This window comes from Lissotriton vulgaris, chromosome 6, assembly GCF_964263255.1.
Source record: "Lissotriton vulgaris chromosome 6, aLisVul1.2, whole genome shotgun sequence".
Classification (NCBI taxonomy): Eukaryota; Metazoa; Chordata; class Amphibia; order Caudata; family Salamandridae; genus Lissotriton; species Lissotriton vulgaris.
The window spans coordinates 24,802,962-24,820,803 of record NC_141694.1 but is presented as its reverse complement, the minus strand read 5'-3'; the positions used below and the strand labels follow the sequence as shown (position 1 = coordinate 24,820,803).

The 17,842-nt window shown below is 48.0% G+C and overlaps 1 protein-coding gene across 2 annotated transcripts in view; it reads left to right on the top strand.

The window, feature by feature from the left end:
* The window catches only part of LOC147706727 (uncharacterized), a 235,996-nt gene that overhangs the window by 145,668 nt on the left and 72,486 nt on the right, over positions 1-17,842 (top strand). For both annotated transcript variants that reach the window (XM_086925870.1, XM_086925869.1), the window contains exons 20-23: positions 2,668-2,888; positions 6,936-7,113; positions 7,714-7,872; positions 11,998-12,411. In XM_086925870.1, the coding sequence (XP_086781996.1) occupies positions 2,668-2,888; positions 6,936-7,113; positions 7,714-7,872; positions 11,998-12,411 (972 nt within the window). The remainder of the gene's footprint in view (positions 1-2,667; positions 2,889-6,935; positions 7,114-7,713; positions 7,873-11,997; positions 12,412-17,842) is intronic.

The window sequence follows — 17,842 nt, the reverse complement described above, 5'->3', positions numbered from 1 at the left end:
GGCATGGAAGGATGCACCGATGCAGGGTTCAGAAGCCTGGGCCTCTCACAATCATTGGGCATGGATGGATGCACCGATGCAAGGTTCAGAAGCACAGGCCTCTCACAATCATTGGGCATGGAAGCAGGATGCACCGAGGGAGGGTTCAGAAGCACGGGCCTCTCACGATCATCAGGCATGGAAGGATGCACCGATGCCGTATTCAGAAGCATGGGCCTCTCACAATCATCAGACATGGAAGGATGCATCGATGCTGGGTTCACAAGCACGGGCCTCTCACAATCATTGGGCATGGAAGGATGCACCGATGCTGGGTTCATAAGCATGGGCCTCTCGCAATCATCAGGCATGGAAGGATACACCGATGCTGGGTTCAGAAGCATGGGCCTCTCACGATCATCAGGCATGGAAGGATGCGCCGATGCTGGGTTCAGAAGCATGGGCCTCTCACAATCATTGGGCATGGAAGGATGCACAGACGGCAGGGTTCAGAAGCACGGGCCTCTTACAATGATTGGGCATGGAAGGATGCACCGATGCTGGGTACAGAAGCACAGGCCTCTCACAATCATTGGACATGGAAGGATGCACCGATGCTGAGTTCAGAAGCACGGGCCTCTCACGATCATTGGGCATGGAAGGATGCACCGATGCTGGGCTTGGAAGCATGGGCCTCTCAGAATCTTTGGGCATGGAAGGATGCACCGAGGGAGGGTTCAGAAGCACGGGCCTCTCACAATCATTGGGCATGGAAGGATGCACCGTTGCAGGGTTCAGAAGCATGGGCCTCTCAGAATCTTTGGGCATGGAAGGATGCACCGATGCAGGGTTCAGAAGCATGGGCCTATCAGAACCATTGGGTATGGAAGGATGCACCGATGCAGGGTTCAGAAGCATGGGCCTCTCACAATCACCGGGCATGGAAGGATGCACCGATGCAGGGTTCAGAAGCACGGGCCTCTCAGAATCATTGGGCATGGAAGGATGCACCGATGCAGGGTTCACAAGCATGGGCCTATCAGAATCATTGGGCATGGAAGGATGCACCGATGCAGGGTTCAGAAGCATGGGCCTATCAGAACCATTGGGTATGGAAGGATGCACCGATGCAGGGTTCAGAAGCATGGGCCTCTCACAATCACCGGGCATGGAAGGATGCACCGATGCTGGGTTCAGAAGCACGGGCCTCTCACAATCATTGGAGATGGAAGGATGCACCGATGCAGGGTTCAGAAGCACGGGCCTCTCACAATCATTGGGCATGGAAGGATGCACCGATGCAGGGTTCAGAAGCATTTGCCTCTCACAATCGTTGGGCATGGAAGGATGCACCGATGCAGGGTTCAGAAGCATTCGCCTCTCACAATCGTTGGGCATGGAAGGATGCACCAATGCAGGCTTCTGAAGCACGGGCCTCTCACAATCATTGGGCATGGAAGGATGCACCGATGCAGGGTTCAGAAGCACGGGCCTCTCACAATCATTGGGCATGGAAGCAGGATGCACAGAGGCAGGGTTCAGAAGCACAGGCCTCTCACAATCATTGGGCATGGAAGCAGGATGCACAGAGGCAGGGTTCAGAAGCACGGGCCTCTCACAATCATTGGGCATGGAAGGATGCACCAATGCTGGGTTCAGAAGCACGGGCCTCTCACAATCATTGGGCATGGAAGGATGCACAGAGGCAGGGTTCAGAAGCACGGGCCTCTCACAATCATTGGGCATTGAAGCAGGATGCACCGTGGGAGGGTTCAGAAGCACGGGCCTCTCACAATCATTGGGCATGGAAGCAGGATGCACAGAGGCAGGGTTCAGAAGCACGGGCCTCTCACAATCATTGGGCATTGAAGCAGGATGCACCGTGGGAGGGTTCAGAAGCACGGGCCTCTCACAATCATCAGGCATGGAAGCAGGATGCACCGAGGCAGGGTTCAAAAGCATGGTCCTCTGGCAATCATGGGACACACTACACCTTGCTTTTGAATGACGTCCAGTGGGAGGGTGAAGCTAAATAATGAATGCAGGGGGCATAGATGGAGAAAGAATGCATCTAAAACTGCCCACCACAAACCCTATGGAGCATGCTACAACCGTAGTGGCTACATACATGCAGAGGTGGCTCAACAGGGGCCCGTCTCACGTTACCCAAGCACATGCAAGCACACTCTTGCAAGTAATCAGGGATGAGTGGAGCCAGCCATAACCTACTACACAGACTGACCAGAGAGAGCCAGTAGGCGGCCCGCCCACTAAGGTTCAAGGCTCTGTACCCCACCACCTGTGGATGTGTTGGTTCCGAGAGGAGGGCTGAAGCTCTCTCATGGAGGGCTAAAATGAATATATAAATAGGGAAGGTTGTGAGTGCATGTGAGTGGAGAAATTCAGCGGAGCAGAGTGTGGCGCAATTATAGACCTGTGTTGGAAATTCCATGTTTTGCCAGGAATCCCCAGAGTTAAGTGCAGGAACCTTGAATGAAGGGGTGCTCATGGGATCATGGGGTGCCAGGGGGTCATCACGTCTGAATACTGACAGGGTGTCTGCAAACATGCAGACCTTGAATTATATAGTGCTTTGAAGTTACTCTGTTTCCCCATACTCTGAAAGTTTTCTATAGTTATATATTGTGCTGTGAGTGACACTTTCTCTCCTCTCGTCTCTTGTTTCAGGGTCATATTATGGAGTCCTTAAAAGTGGTGATGGCAGAAGTGGAGGAGCACGCGGCAAACATAGAGGAGCTATGCACGAGCCCGCTGCAGGCTGTGCGACAGGAGATTCAAGGCGCTAGGGTGGCCTGGACCAAGCTGCAGAGGACAGTCTGCGAGAACCAAGCCAAGCTCGAGAAGGCCTTCAAGCTGCAGGAGTTCTTCAGGGATTACTTGGCGATGATGTAAGTGACGTCATATCCTGCCGCTTCTCTGCGCTGCCAAGTCCACTTGTAGCGCTGTTTCCAATCATACGAAAGAAGTGAGGCGCATCGCTGTCTTGTGAATTAAGGTCCCCTTGTCCTCTTGATTGGGGGGACACAGCTGCACAGAGGAAGCAAGACCTTGGCACTCCTGCCAGGCTCTGGTCAAATCATTAATCCAAAGGTCTTCATTCACTTTATGTGAGTGGCCTCACAGTTTCTTTCAATAGATGGTCCACTTATTTTATTTGTTACCAACAGAAACATTGCAGAAGAACCTCACAATAGCAGGATTGTATGAGCCCTGGACAAGTAGCACATATATGAAGACCTTTGTATAAAAGCAACTATGAGATAGCCATGTCCCCATGCACGTCATATCTATTCTCCGTCCGGATAGAAACCTTAGATCTAGGAATCAGCTCCTTCTCGGCCCTCGACGCATCCGCACAGCTAAATACAGTGGACGGGCATTTATATATCTAGCCCTGCACCTCTGGAATAAACTTCCCTTCGTCATCGTTTGTGGAATGAACTCCCTCAGAGCCTCAGGCAAGTCAACTCCCTGCTAGAGTTTCGCAGGAACCTAAAAACCCGGCTCTATCCCAAGGCTTAAGTTCCGGTCCCTCTCTTTTCTCTCTGCTCCGACCTGCTTCCACTCTGGTCATATTATATTAGTCTGAAGCGCCAGGATACCCGTAGGGTGACAGTATGCGCTACACAAGCTCAAAAATCAATCAATCAATCAATCAATCAATCAATCAATAAATCAGTCTTGTACCGACTTTGCAGGCTTCAAAAAGCAGCTTCAACCCTGGCTGTTCTAAATGGGTGCTCTTAACTCTTCTGTTACCTCAGTGTAGAGATGCCCCTTCAGGGAGGAGTCGTGCTCTATATCAAATACTCAGTAACGTGAGGACAACCGGAAGCACTAATAGATAAAGTAAAGCAGGTGCTCGAGTTGAAGGTCAAATTAAGTTACACAATCATTAGTCATATCGAAAAGAACTTTGCTGCGGATGTGGAACACATTCAGCAGGTCTCACCACCGAGGGCCATCGACTCACTGACACGCTACTGCTTGAGTGAACCATCACCAATAGGTCACACGTCATCATCGCAATGAGCAGATCCAACCAGAAATAGGAATTAGCTAAAGAGGCCACTGGTGTATTACCAATTGAGTGAAGCAACTGAGTAATTAGTACCACTAGAGGACTTCAGTTTGAGTAAGCGCAGCCTCTGGGCAGTCATGCACTGAGCACATTGTGGTAGTCACGGGTCTCTCGTTGGGCGATCGAAGCCTTCTGGCCATCAGTAGAGCACGTTTCAGAGGTACTCTTGACTGTGGAGCAACAGCCACTGAGTAGCAGGCTACTCCCTGAGTACATTTGCACGCTCAAGAGCTGCCCTTGGAGGGGTACTAGCTCCACAATGGGTAAATCACCCACTGGGTGGCTTGACACATTAAATGGCTGCATGGTAAGTTCATCTACTGCGTAAGAAGAGCTAACCACCTAATATTGGCCCTTTGACGGATTCCAGGGGCTGATCAGTCACTCACTCAGGGGCAGATTTAGTAACATTTTTCACGACACAGGGCAGGATACAAAGTTGCTGCATTGGGTGAAGAGGCAGAAATGCTCCATATTTACGAAGATATGCAATATTTCTGCTCTCTCCTTGCGCGTGCACACTTCTGGCAGCCTAGCACCAACGCAGACACGCTTTCACCATGTGCCAGGGGGCCTGCTTTGCAAGAATTGGGATACCTTCCTGCACAAGGTGCCCTCCCCCCAGTACATTGGCTGACAGCACGCAGAGGATTATCAGATTATCGACAATGCTATGGTACAGCGTCATCCTAAAGATTCGGGCGACCCCCGGGGAGGACACTGATTTGGGCCCACTCTTTTGCACAATTTTTGAATTGTATTACCCATTTCCTCCTAATTCAAGCCCGCATAAGAGCAAACAATACTTAATTATATCTTAAACTTTCACAGGGTCATAAAAAATAGTTGAGACATCCTACTTGTGACCCCAAAAATCTTAAACATGGCACAGAGTATAGAGACAGAGTTAGCTGTAGGCAGAAAGGGAGAGGATTGATAGAGAAAATGATTAGACAGTTGTCGAAGAGAGACTGTCCACTTTCCCAGGGGGGCTTTGGACAGCAGGGGCTCTGCCTACTATGTTACTCTGCTTTGGTGAGTTGTAATTCATGTGCGAGCGAGGTGACAATCTGTACTGCTAACCTGCGTCTCTGTGGTTAAATATCACCACACCTGAGTTTGTGACTTAGAAATGTAACTAATGTAACTTCACGTTTGCAGATATTTGTTTTTTGCACCCCCGCCAGGTTGTTCTTATTAACAGAGAAACATTTGGAGAACCAAAATTGGGTTGAAAATGTATTTTTTTTTTTTAATGTCCGTGAAATGAGATGTCTGTGTCTTTTGCTGCCTGGGTATGAGCAGAACACGTTTGGTCGGCTGTAGGGAGTCTGGTGTCCCATCATAGATGGCTTTATGGGTAATATTTGTGTGTGTGTGTGTGTGTGTGGTGTGAGTATATGAGTGTGAGTGTGTGAGTGTGAGTGTGTGAGTGAGTGTGAGTGTGTGAGTGTGAGTGTGAGTGTGAGTGTGTGAGTGTGAGTGTGAGTGTGAGTGTGAGTGTGTGAGTGTGAGTGTGTGAGTGTGAGTGTGAGTGTGTGAGTGTGAGTGTGTGAGTGTGAGTGTGTGAGTGTGAGTGTGAGTGTGTGAGTGTGTGAGTGTGAGTGTGAGTGTGTGAGTGTGTGTGTGTGAGTGTGAGTGAGTGTGAGTGTGTGTGTGAGTGTGTGAGTGTGTGAGTGTGAGTGTGTGAGTGTGAGTGTGTGAGTGTGAGTGTGTGAGTGTGAGTGTGTGAGAGTGTGTGAGTGTGAGTGTGTGAGTGAGAGTGTGAGTGTGTGACTGTGAGTGTGAGTGTGAGAGGCGGTGCTTGGGTGGTTCCAACCAGCACAGTGGATGTACATCTGTAGGTGAGTGAGCTAACAATAGTCTGCAGGTATGTTCCACCTTTATGCGGATTTACTCCTGGCACAGGGAGAAATAAATGTGTTTCTTGGGAAGGAATGACACAGTAACACACCTATAGTCTATGGGGTGAAGTGCAATGTGAATTACACATTACTGTTACATTTCTGCAGCCCAGATTGTGTTCCATGTTACCACTGCTTGCACTCGTCTCCCCTCTCCCTCCCTGCAGCTGAAACTAGTGAAGGGGGGGGTGGAGGGCGAGTTGTGCTGGGAGAATCGACCCACTGCAGGAAAAGAGGCCTCCCCTGCTTCCGAAAGTTGTGCTTTGCATCGGTCCTATTATAAGATCACATTCTATGGATACTACTGCTACCTAGCGGTCAGTTTGGGAAATTGCAGGCTACTTTTCCCCTCCTTACTAACACAGGGCGCGCTCCCCTCACTCCAATGGTGCGCGCGCGCGCTTCTTTTTAGTGTTTGGCATCAGCGAAGGACGCCAGATGATGTACTCTTCATTGCTGTTATTGTTGTCATTTCTGTTGTTGTTGTTACTGTTGGTCTTTTCATCATCAACATTGTTATTTTTTATAATCTGTTTTGGTATTTTATTATCAGTATTGTGATGATGATTTATTATTGTTGATGTTATTTGCTCTTTTGTTAATTTTACTATTGATATTTTCTTCTTCTTACTATTCTTATTATTGTTGTTTTTCTTATTATGACATTATTTTCCAAATTCTCTACTGGTTTTGCCAAATCTCCTTGATTAGTCCCCGTCCTGGGACGGTCTCATTGGAAGCTTCTTACGCATCTGTTGTTCACGCCCCATCTTTCCCAAACCCTGGTACTTCTGAACCCCGTTCCCCCCAATAATTTGATTCCCATAATTGGTGACACTTTGATAATGAGAGAAAAGCAAGTGGTTTATGAATGAGTGATTAATTATGTTCCAAATCGAGGAGTCTGGCTCTGTGCTCAATGTCCAGTGCTCGTGTTTTTGTTTCCGCAGCTCTTGGACGGAGGACACCAGGTCCCAGGTCTTTTCGGGGGGCCTGGACGCTGACGGCCTCCCCACGAAGGAGAAGGAAGAGCTGGGGCGAAAGATTGAAGTGAAGTTTAAGGAATTTGAAGACTTGGCTGCCGTGGGGTTGAGGCTGATCGCTGAAGACCATTGCTTGACCGACACGGTAAGAGGGGGCGAGGCCTCCGCAAGGAATCCATTTTAGGGGAGAAGTCCCTCCCAGGTGGGGGAGACCTTCCTGTACCCCACCAAAGTGTCTAACCTTCAATGCACCTTAGTGGCTAACCTGCCCACCGTAAGGCGCACCCTCCTGTTATGTGCTCATGAACAAACTGTGATGGCTGACACACAGTAAGGCATTTAAATGCTTGGATTGTCCTTGCTTTTGACAACGCCAGTGCTTGATTTGAGCCAGTGTTTTCAGCACCGGCACTTATTTGTCTACACTGGCACTTGTGACAGTCTGCCACAAGGTGGCGCAGTCTGCCTTATTTAGAGATGACCACAACAACAGTTAATTATTAATTCACTATATATGAAAATTGTCACACTTGTAGGAGTGCGATGGTTATTCGTTGTGCTGTTACTATCATTGGTAGAGCGGGGGGGGGCAATGGGTGATACAGGCTGCAGGGGCCTCCTGACGAGAGTCCTTGTATTTATTATTTCGCAAATTAGCCACTGGACCACGCATTGCGTTGAAGCACCATATGCTAGAGTAGAGATGGCGCTGTGCACTCTTGAGCCTGTTGTCTTCTTCCTTTAGATAAAAGAGAGGCTCGCAGAGCTGCAGAGCATGCTGGGATGGGTGCTGGTACGCTGGAGAGCACAGAAGCAGCAGCAGGACCCTGGGAAAAAGAAAGACAAAAAGAAGCAGAAAGAGAGTCGACCGCAAGAGGCCTTGAGCAAGACCCCGGCTTCGCAGGTGAGCAACGCTGCAGCATCTGAGGCCATTCACACAGACACTGGCCTGACCCAAATGTATTTATTTAATTTATTTGCGGGTTTATAACGCGCTTGAATCCACTCCCGGAGGAGTATCTCTGCGCCCAAATGTCTGTAGGGCGCCTGCTCTGCACTAGCTGCACACCCTAGGCACCTCTAGGCGTGCAGACTGTGCAGCTGTGTGTACATACAAGGACCACTGATGAACTGATGGTTGGGAGTAAAGACCCCTTTACCCTTCTCTGCAGACCCTCTGTGATGTTGTAGACACCTAGTGCTCTGGCCGCTTTGCCACCAGCGCTGCCGGAAGGAAGCTTGTGTTTGTATTCTCAGGGTCAAAGCAGGAGGCGGAGTTACCTAAACCATCTCAGGATACATCATGAACGCCTCAAATGTTTCTCTGTTACTTTAATTGGAGCTCGTGAATCAGGCAGCGTGAGGAAAGGCTGTGCGGGAGGCTATGATTGGATGAGGTGAGATTATTTCCTGCAGAGTGAGGGGAACGCGTTTAGTAGGCAAGAAGACAACTGTGGTCAGGTGAGGTGGGTGTGAGGTCTTTTCGTGGGGTCCTGTGGCCCCCAGTGGTTAGTGTGCAGTGTCCACTGTGTGGGCAGCGTCCTTTCGGGCGCATGATTCTCTCCAAGCGTTGAAGTGAGCAGTCAAGAAGGGTCACTCCAGGTGATGGAAGGGACCAGAAACATTGATACAGTATGACAGAGCAGGCCTTGAAAAATCCATTCGCAGTGAACTTTCAACAGGTCGAGCTACTTTTAGCATTTACTCGACCTTGCTGGCGAGTAAACTTAAGCTGGAAGAAACAGGTGTTCTGTTCCTTCAGAAAGTGAATGAGCAATTAAAACACCTTAACTCTTGTTTTATCTTGACACATTTTCCAACTGCTAAGGACAGAGGTCAAATGTCCATTTGTCTCTTTACTAATTGTTGCTCATGTGTTCCTGGAAAATTGTGTCTTTTTTCTCTTTTTACAGTTACTGCTTTTTGTCGACTGAGCTATTTGACAATAAATGTGAAATAAAATGCAGTAAAACAACACTTGACCAGCTTGTAAACGAATAGTACGAGTAGATCAGAAATGATGAATGAACTTTTTTGAAAGATTTAAATTGGAGAACAACACATCCGAATACTTTACTTGGTGATGTGCAAATGAGAAACATTTGCAGAAATTTTATTTCCGAACATTTTACACTATATAGTTTTAAAACCACATATCAGTGACAAATTCTGTGGCCATTTCAATGTAAAATCTGCTGATTGCAAATATTAGTGGACTGCTACTTTAAGCTTTAGTTATGCATTTATTAAAAGTGCTAGTTTTTAAACATGATGTGAAAGACATTCTTGGCCAAGCCCTGATCACAATGCATTTAGTGAATTAAGAGGCAAGTCTCCAGTCAAGTGTATCTTATATGTGGCTAGATTTGCATTCTATATGGAGCTAATATTTAGTCTATTAAATCAAACAAAAGCGTTTTCTGTACAGCAGGCGTGATGAACTCGCATATTTGAAGGCGCTCACATATGTGATACAGAAGAAAATGGCGTCTCAGTGAATTAAAATACTTGCCCAGGATCACACAATTTGAAACCAGTTTATGAGTCAAGAGCATTATAATTAGGTCGAGTAGAGTATTTAAGTCACTAGACCTGCAGGTCTAGTAACATTTTTGATTTTTTCAAGTCCTGAATTATTAGATACCACTCAATGACTCTAATATCCAGTCAGTGCAATGAACTGTAAGAGGAACAGGGCTTTTATTTTCAGGTTGGTGATAATATTAGTTAGAAATAAGATGGGTACAAGAACCATGAAGGCCCCTCAGTTTTTGGGCCTGAGGGATGACCTCAGATGTACGATTAGCTGTTTGTTAGACGAGTGGGACTCCCCATTCCTAACCAAGTGTGAGTGGGGTGATCTCGGAAGGAGAGAACGCACTGACAAAGAGATGATGCAACGCCCGGCTGCAAGGGAACAGCTTTGGTTTGTTTGTATGAATGGCCAGATTTGTTAGCAAGCTTCACACAAACTCATACATTCTGTGCCCCTTCTGGCACCCATGTGTACACTGGACCAAGATGTGTTACAGAAGTGGGAGCTCAGGCTAATGACAAAGAAACCAGTGCAGTGCGCTTCGCCTGTCCAAGTCATAAAAGAACATGTATTTGTAAACATCTTAAAGTCTCCCATCCAGAATGAAATTTACAATTTAACACTCTTAGGGCCCGATTCACAGAACTAACTTAAGACAAAATCCTAAACTTACTACCATTTTGGTATTCACAGAAGGCACTTACTCATTTTGGTATTCACAGAAGGCACTTACTCATTTTGGTATTCACAGAAGACACTTACTCATTTTGGTATTCACAGAAGGCACTTACTCATTTTGGTATTCACAGAAGGCACTTACTCATTTTGGTATTCACAGAAGGCACTTACTCATTTCGGTATTCACAGAAGGCACTTACTCATTTTGGTATTCAAAAAGGCACTTACTCATTTTGGTATTCACAGAAGGCATTTACTCATTTTGGTATTCACAGAAGTTAGGAGTCCTACCTTTAGGACTACGAAATGCCGTCTGTGAATACCGAAAATCTTAAAGTTAGGATTTTTCTCAGTTTAGGAGTCCTAAAGTTAGGAGTCCTAAATTTACTACTCCTAAACTGAGAAAAATCATAAATTTAAGACTTTCAGTATTCACAGACGGCATTTAGGAGTCCTAAAGTTAGGACTCGTAACTTCTGTGAATACCGAAATGAGTGAATGCCTTCTGTAAATACCAAAATGAGTAAGGGCCCGATTTACAGAATGAACTTAAGACTAAATCCTAAACTTACTACTATTTGGGACTCACTGAATGAACTTACTACTTTCGGTATTCACAGAATAGATTTAAGACTACTAACTTTACGTCCGCACTCGGGCCGGAAATTCCGGCCCGGAGGCGGAGTTTCCGGCTTGGGGGGGGGAGCTTACGGCCCGGAGGCGGAGCTTACAGGCCGGAGGCGGAGCTTGCGGCTCAGAGGCGGAGCTTCCGGCTCGGAGGTGGGTATATAGTCACGGCTGAAATCTCCACCTCTGGGCCGGAAGCTCCGCCTCCAAGCCGCAAGCTCCACCTCCGGCCTGGAAGCTCCGCCTCCGGGCCGTAACTCCGCCCCCAAGCCGGAAACTCTGCCTCCAGGCCGGAATTTCCGGCCCGAGTGCGGACGTAAAGTTAGTAGTCTTAAATCTATTCTGTGAATACCGAAAGTAGTAAGTTCATTCTGTGAATCCTGAAAGTAGTATGTTCACTCTGTGAATCCCGAAAGTAGTAAGTGCATTCTGTGAATACCAAATAGCAGTAAGTTAGTCTTAAGTTCATTCTGTGAATCAGGCCCTTAGAAACGATTTCAATGTTCACTTCCATAATTACAAAGTAAAGTATTTCCACTTCAAAACTTACCCTAAAATGCTGGAAGGATGTATTTCCGGTGCTGAAAGAGAATACTATGCTCTTCTCAAAGTTTACTGTCCCTGCAATGAGCACACAGTGAATGCAGCCCTCAGGACGTTAGACTGGGGACGTGTAAGGATCTGCAAACACAGCTTGGAGGCGGTTGGTCCACAAACCCGACTCTTGTATAGTAAGCAGAGAGAGACCCAAAAAGAAAGGGTGCCTTACTCTCCGCCAACTCTTACATTTTTAGACTTACCTTGCTTTGGCGTAACACAAAACACTCCCAACAGCTGTGTTTTGAATGTTTTTAGTCATAGCAGAGGCAGAATCTCAGATCTGATTTGAGGAGGCGAGTCCAGTTACCACAACCTTTACAGTTCTGGGTCTTGCGTTCACAAACTCTGCGCATTTTCCCACTTGGCTCATTTGGGTTGAACAATGACTACGACTCCCAGAATGCACACATTTGTTATATAAACGGCCTCATTTGAACACGAGGTGCCCCAGTAATGTGAAATAATTTGGGAACTGGTCACACTAGTGATGGGCGCACGAGCAAGGTGTTGGTTTGAGGCATGAGGGTGTTTTCCTGTGTTACCATTTTTGCTCACAGAAATGTCTAAACCTGCTTTTCTCTCTTGCAGGACTGCTGTACTGAAGTAACCATCAGTGAGGCAGTTTCTCTGCCCCATACTGCCTTGGCATGCTCTGTGGATCCGCCCTCCAGTCAGCGGAGAGTGCCAGCTAACCAGCCTGGCAGCCGGCTTCCTTGGGACGGTCTAGCGTGGGAAGACTTCCCAGATCCACTGGACCTGCCAACAGAAGACAGCCAGAAGCACCCCGCTGCGCCCTCCTTCTCAGAGCTAGGGGTACCACTCTCCACACTGGTGCTGGACCCCTCGGAGACACCAGTGGTGGTAATGCCCCAGTCTGGCACGAGCAGTCTTGGGGGCACAGTGAACCTGATCCTAAGCATCAGCCGGAATGGTGAGAAGAAGCCACAGGCACAGAAAGTGGAGGGCGTAGAAGAGGCGCAGCAAGCAGATGGTGTGCACCGGGTAAGCACCATTGCTCTGTGGATGATGATGGGGATCTGGGATGGATAGATGAAGTCTCGAAGCGCCCTGGTTCTAGTGACGAGGATGGGGATCTGGGATGGATAGATGAAGTCTCGAAGCGCCATGGTTCTAGTGACGAGGATGGGGATATGGGATGGATGGATGAAGTCTCGAAGCACCATGGTTCTAGTGACGAGGATGGGGATATGGGATGGGAAGAACTAGAACCAGAACTCTTTAGGCCAGCCATGTCCCCACTCTGCTTACATTCACTCGATGCAGACAATCCTACGGGTGTCAGAACCCACCTACAAAACTGTGACTTCTCACTAAAAACAACTCTGCCTAACCTCAGCCACAAACAGATTATGAGCAATAATTACAAGCACTGGAAGATCGGCCTCATTAACCGCAGATCCCTCCCAGGTCCCGAAATCGAGATCGGGATGCTTATAGAGGAGGAAGACCTTGATGTTCTGTTTCTTACAGAAACGTGGCTCAAAGAAAGCTCAACGCCAGACATCATAATAGACCTTCTCCCAGGCTATGGGATACTCAGACTTGACCGGGCGGGAAAAGCAGGAGTCGGTGTTGCAATCATTTATAAGCTACTATTGAGCTGCTCCATCAGCCCCCTCAAACCAACCAATTACGAGGCCATCCACTTCAGATTGGCTCTCACCCCCACACCCTCCTTCTCTGGCAGTCTTATTTACAGGCCCACAGGGACATGTACATCTTTTATAGAGTCCATACCTTATCTCCTAGCCAGTCTAATCGTAGGAAAATGCACATTCTCAGCACTGGGCGATTTTGAACGCCACTTGGAAGATACAAATAACCCATCCTCCAAGTGACTTTTATCGGACCTTGAGGCAATGCAACTTACACAGCTAGTGGGTTCCGCTACACATGAAAAAGGGCACATTCTCGACCCAATCTTTACTAATGACCCCAGACAACAGATGTTTACTCCTATCCAAATACCCTAGTTGGACCACTTCTATATTCCTCTCCCATAAGAGAAGGCATTTACGAATAAGACCACAGGGGGCAGCACAGTCCTGGGACGTAAATGGCCCAGGTTTGCACCAGAGACGTGGACAAGTCATCTGGAGGCCACTATCCCCCCAACCTCAGAACACCTCTACGAGGCGCACAAGCAATGGTCAGACTGGATCACCAGCTCAGTTGATAGAAGCTTTCGAAAACCCAGACCGACAGCGCAGCGGAACCCCAATAGAGCAACCTGGTTTTACTCCCAGCTAGCGGTCCAAAAGAAACACTGTAAAAAGCTTGAGAGGAGCTGGAGGAAAACTAATGCCCCAGACCTCAAACCATCATACAAAGTTACAAACTGAACCAAAGACGGCTGGGTAACAGTTGCGTATGTTGCGTAACGTAATAATGACTATATCAGAATGTTCCAAGAATATAGATAGCGGCCATCCACCATTGCCAAGTATGCGGACAAAGCCCGCACATATAAGCAAAAATAAGAAAGTAATGTCCTGAGAAAAAATTGTCTACAGTAATAAGCACCGTCCACATCAGTAGTAGTCTCAAAGTTCTTCTTTATTTCTTTAAAACACACTTCAACACTGGTCCTAGCCAACACGTGTTTCGTCTCACTGTGGAGTCAACCACAGACTTCTTCAGGGCTAGAACATTTAACACAAAAAAACATATTACAAATACAATATTCTTCACAGAAAACGTCTATAAAAGACAACAAAAAGGCCCACAAAGAGCTGAGCACACAATGAGCAGAGACCCCTGGTCAAATGTACATAACCATATCACCAAATAGGACAAAACGATCAAATAAGGCACATAGAGAGAAGAAAAAGAAGAACTTTGAGACTACTACTGATGTGGACGGTGCTTATTACTGTAGACAATTTTTGCTCAGGATATTACTTTCTTGTTTTTGCATCATACAAAGTTGCGATCCGATAATATCATGGTGATATCAAGAAAGCGCATTATGCAGTTTTCTTTGAGGAGAGGTTTGATAAGATCTCAAATTCACCCATAGAATTATTCAAAATCGTGAAATCTCTCACTACATCTGAACTATGCTCACACATACCCCAATGCTCAAAGGAGAGATGTAACGAACAAGCCACTTTCCAAAGAACAATGTCAAAAACATCTACAACTCACTACATACACACTCCGGGGACAACTCTGAAGGGATGCAGGACAGAGCAGGCAAGTCAGACTCTACTCCACCTCTTTCATTGATTTCCTTCCCTAAGTTGAGCAAAGAGCGTACAGGCCTCCTCCTGAGTAACACAAAATCGGGGTCTGCAAGAGACCCCGATTTTCCAGGGGGGGCGATTCCATACTGCACAACATGGCCAACCTCATCTCATTATCTCTTTAAAAAGTCCTAGTGCACAAAGAATAGAATCATGCCATAGTGAAGCTGCTGCTCAAAAAAAAAACAATTGGACCTTACAACTATGGGAAACTACCGGCCCATCCAACTCCTACCCATTCTGGGAAAAATTGCTGAGAAACACGTCAATAGCTCCATCTCTCATTTCTTGGAGGCTACCAACATCCTGCACCAGTATCAGATGGGGTTTCGTCCGGCACACAGTACTGAGTCTGCCCTGCTAGTGATCACCGAGAAACTAAAAACGATACTCGACCAACGCAGAGCAACCGCAATTTTGCTCTTAGACCTAACCATGGCTTTCGACCCCATAGACCATAAAATCCTAATCCACAGACTCAGGCAGATAGGGACTAGAGACAAAGCCAATCAATGGGTGGCCTCGTTCCTGAGGGAGAGCTCCTTCCAGTGTATGGAAGCAGGCATCCTCTCCGATATCTTCACAGCCCCATGCGGAGTACTCCAGGGCTCGTCATTGAGCCCAACCCTTTTCAACATTTATCTGAGCCTTCTAGCACACATGGTACATGAATTTGGCTTATCTGTTGTATTTTACGTTGATGACACTCAGCTGGTGGTCTCAGTGTCAGAAGAACTCAGCTCGAACCATTTGCAGCTTGTTCCATGCTTGGAAAAAATAGGAACATGAATGGCCAACTGTAGCCTAAAATTGAATGGGGACAAAACAGATTATGTTCCTAGGCAATGACCATGGGCCACGGGCAGGGATCAGCAGACCTGGGAATTGTGCCGCCCGCCCACTCCTAAAACTTCCACAAAAAACCTGGGGATGTGGTTAGACAAAAACCTATCCATGGAAACACAAGCCAAAAACTTTCGGCTATCTGCTTCGGCATCCGACGAATTATCCGTAAAATCATAAACGCAATCCCAGAAAAATTGAGAAAGACAGTGGTACAGGCCCTGGTGGTCTTGCGACTGGACTACGGCAACTATTTGTACCTTGGCTCTCCTAAATATGTCAGGAAACATCCAGTACCATGTGGGCATTGCATCGCAATGCTGTTACATCGCAGGCATTACAACGCAAGTCGTTACAACGACTTGCGCTGGATGGCGCTTTAACCTAAGGAATAGTATGATTTACTATTCTAAAACCTTCCCTGCTGTACGTAGACTGGTGTTGGAATAGTAAATTATACTATTCCTAAGTCCAGCACCCTCCAACGGAAGTCGTTGTAACGACTTGCGTTGTAAAAACTGTGATTTAACATTTCGCAATCATTTTGATTGCGTTGTAACGTCTGTGAGGAGTTGGCCCGATATGCAGCGTTCGCTATTCTAGCGACCGCTATGTATCGTTCCAACGACCCTTATGGTGATTGGTTGTAAGTCAACCTATAGACCAGCTATCCTAGTAGCGTGGATACGAGCAGTCTAAGGCTAAAGACTCGAGAGGGCGCGTTAAGCCAGCTGTTTACCACACATGTACCCCTTGAACACCAAGTGAAAGGACACCACACAAGTGTTATGAAAATAAACAGGATATTTATTAAGATTCACAACAGCCCTGGACTCTTTATGAGGACAGGGTACTAAGCACAAACCAAATCTCTTAGGAAAATACTTCAAGTGCACAATTGAAACAAGTGTCCGAGGACACGGAAAGTTTAAGGTCTCGGGCGGACCCGATAAGGCAAGTCGGAAGCGAGGGACTCAGGACCCTAGAGTAAGGAGGCTATGCAAGCACCGAAATGCCGAGTTACCTAGCCACGAGGGCTGCGGCTGCACAAGTCTTACAGGCGTCGGGGTCTTCGCTGACGAGCCAGGAGCCGGAAGAAAAGGCGTTGCTGGCCGGCGACCAGTGTTGAATAGTTCGTAGAGATCCAAGCCTGGATCAGAGATTGATGATACCTGAAAGCAGAGGGGACCAAGTTCGTACTACTAGCCAGTAGTCAGAGGGTACCAGGAAGGCACCGGTTGGCCGTCACCTCGACCAGGTGAGTGGGCGACGCTAGGCTCTGCAGTCTCACGGACCAGGTGGCGTTGTCGGCGACCACGGTGGAGGTGCGAGCTGTCCCACGAAGGATGATGCTGTCGGCGTCGCTGGGCCCAGGATGGGGCAACAAGCCTTGGCAGATCTCAGGGCCACGTGGTGGGCCTAAGATGGCGTCTTGAGTGGACCAGGAGGGTCCGGGGTGCTTCTCGCAAAGGTGGAAGCAAGGGCCAGTCTGGAGCAACCAGGCCAGCAGTGTTGATTTCCGGATGTCGTCACAGAAGGGCACAAGCCAGCGGCTAGTGACCAGACAACGTGCTGAGCAGCGAGCAGAAGGGCCCCACGCAGATCGTGGAGATGCTGGGAGACTGCACTTCGGTGCTGGAGCGGCTCAGGGTCCGGGCTTCTCGGACCCCAGAGCACTCACCAGAGAATTGCTTCGATGGTCGTGCTGGTTAAGAAAGCGTGCAGGTTTTGATGATGGCCGGTCCCTCGAGGTCTCGTCGCACCCACAGATCACAGCTGAGCTGATGACGTGGGTAGAGGTCAGAGGTGCCAGGGAAGCCGGTTCTCGTCGAGCTGGGCCGTCGGATCCTTGAGGAAGGACTTACAGCAACCCGCAGAGTTCTTAGATGGTGCCCGCTGATGCAGGGTGACTACTCCTTAGTCACAAGGGAGAAATCTTGAGAAGAGTCTCGAATGTCCTTTCGTAGAAAGTAGTTCTTGATTCAAAGATGATCTAAATTGGAAGGGTCCCCGCTCCGGTCTTTATTCTAAAGAAAGGGGTGGGTACATGACTAGGTCCTGCCCTGAGGGTGGGACCAGGAAGGGGGGTAGTTACACCCCTCTCCCCTGCCGGACTTTCCCCAGGCCAGGGCTGGCGCCCCTGGTACTGGTTCTGACCGGCAGATGCGTAGTGAGCACCGGGGTGCCACTCCGCAGTCACCTTCTCGCAAAAGCCCTACCTACCCAGAATACACAAACCCTGTCTGGGACGGTGCGAACACCGCCCTCGACAGGAAACCCTTTGTTCAAGCGCTCCTCGCTGGAAGGACTCCCAGCAGCAGGAG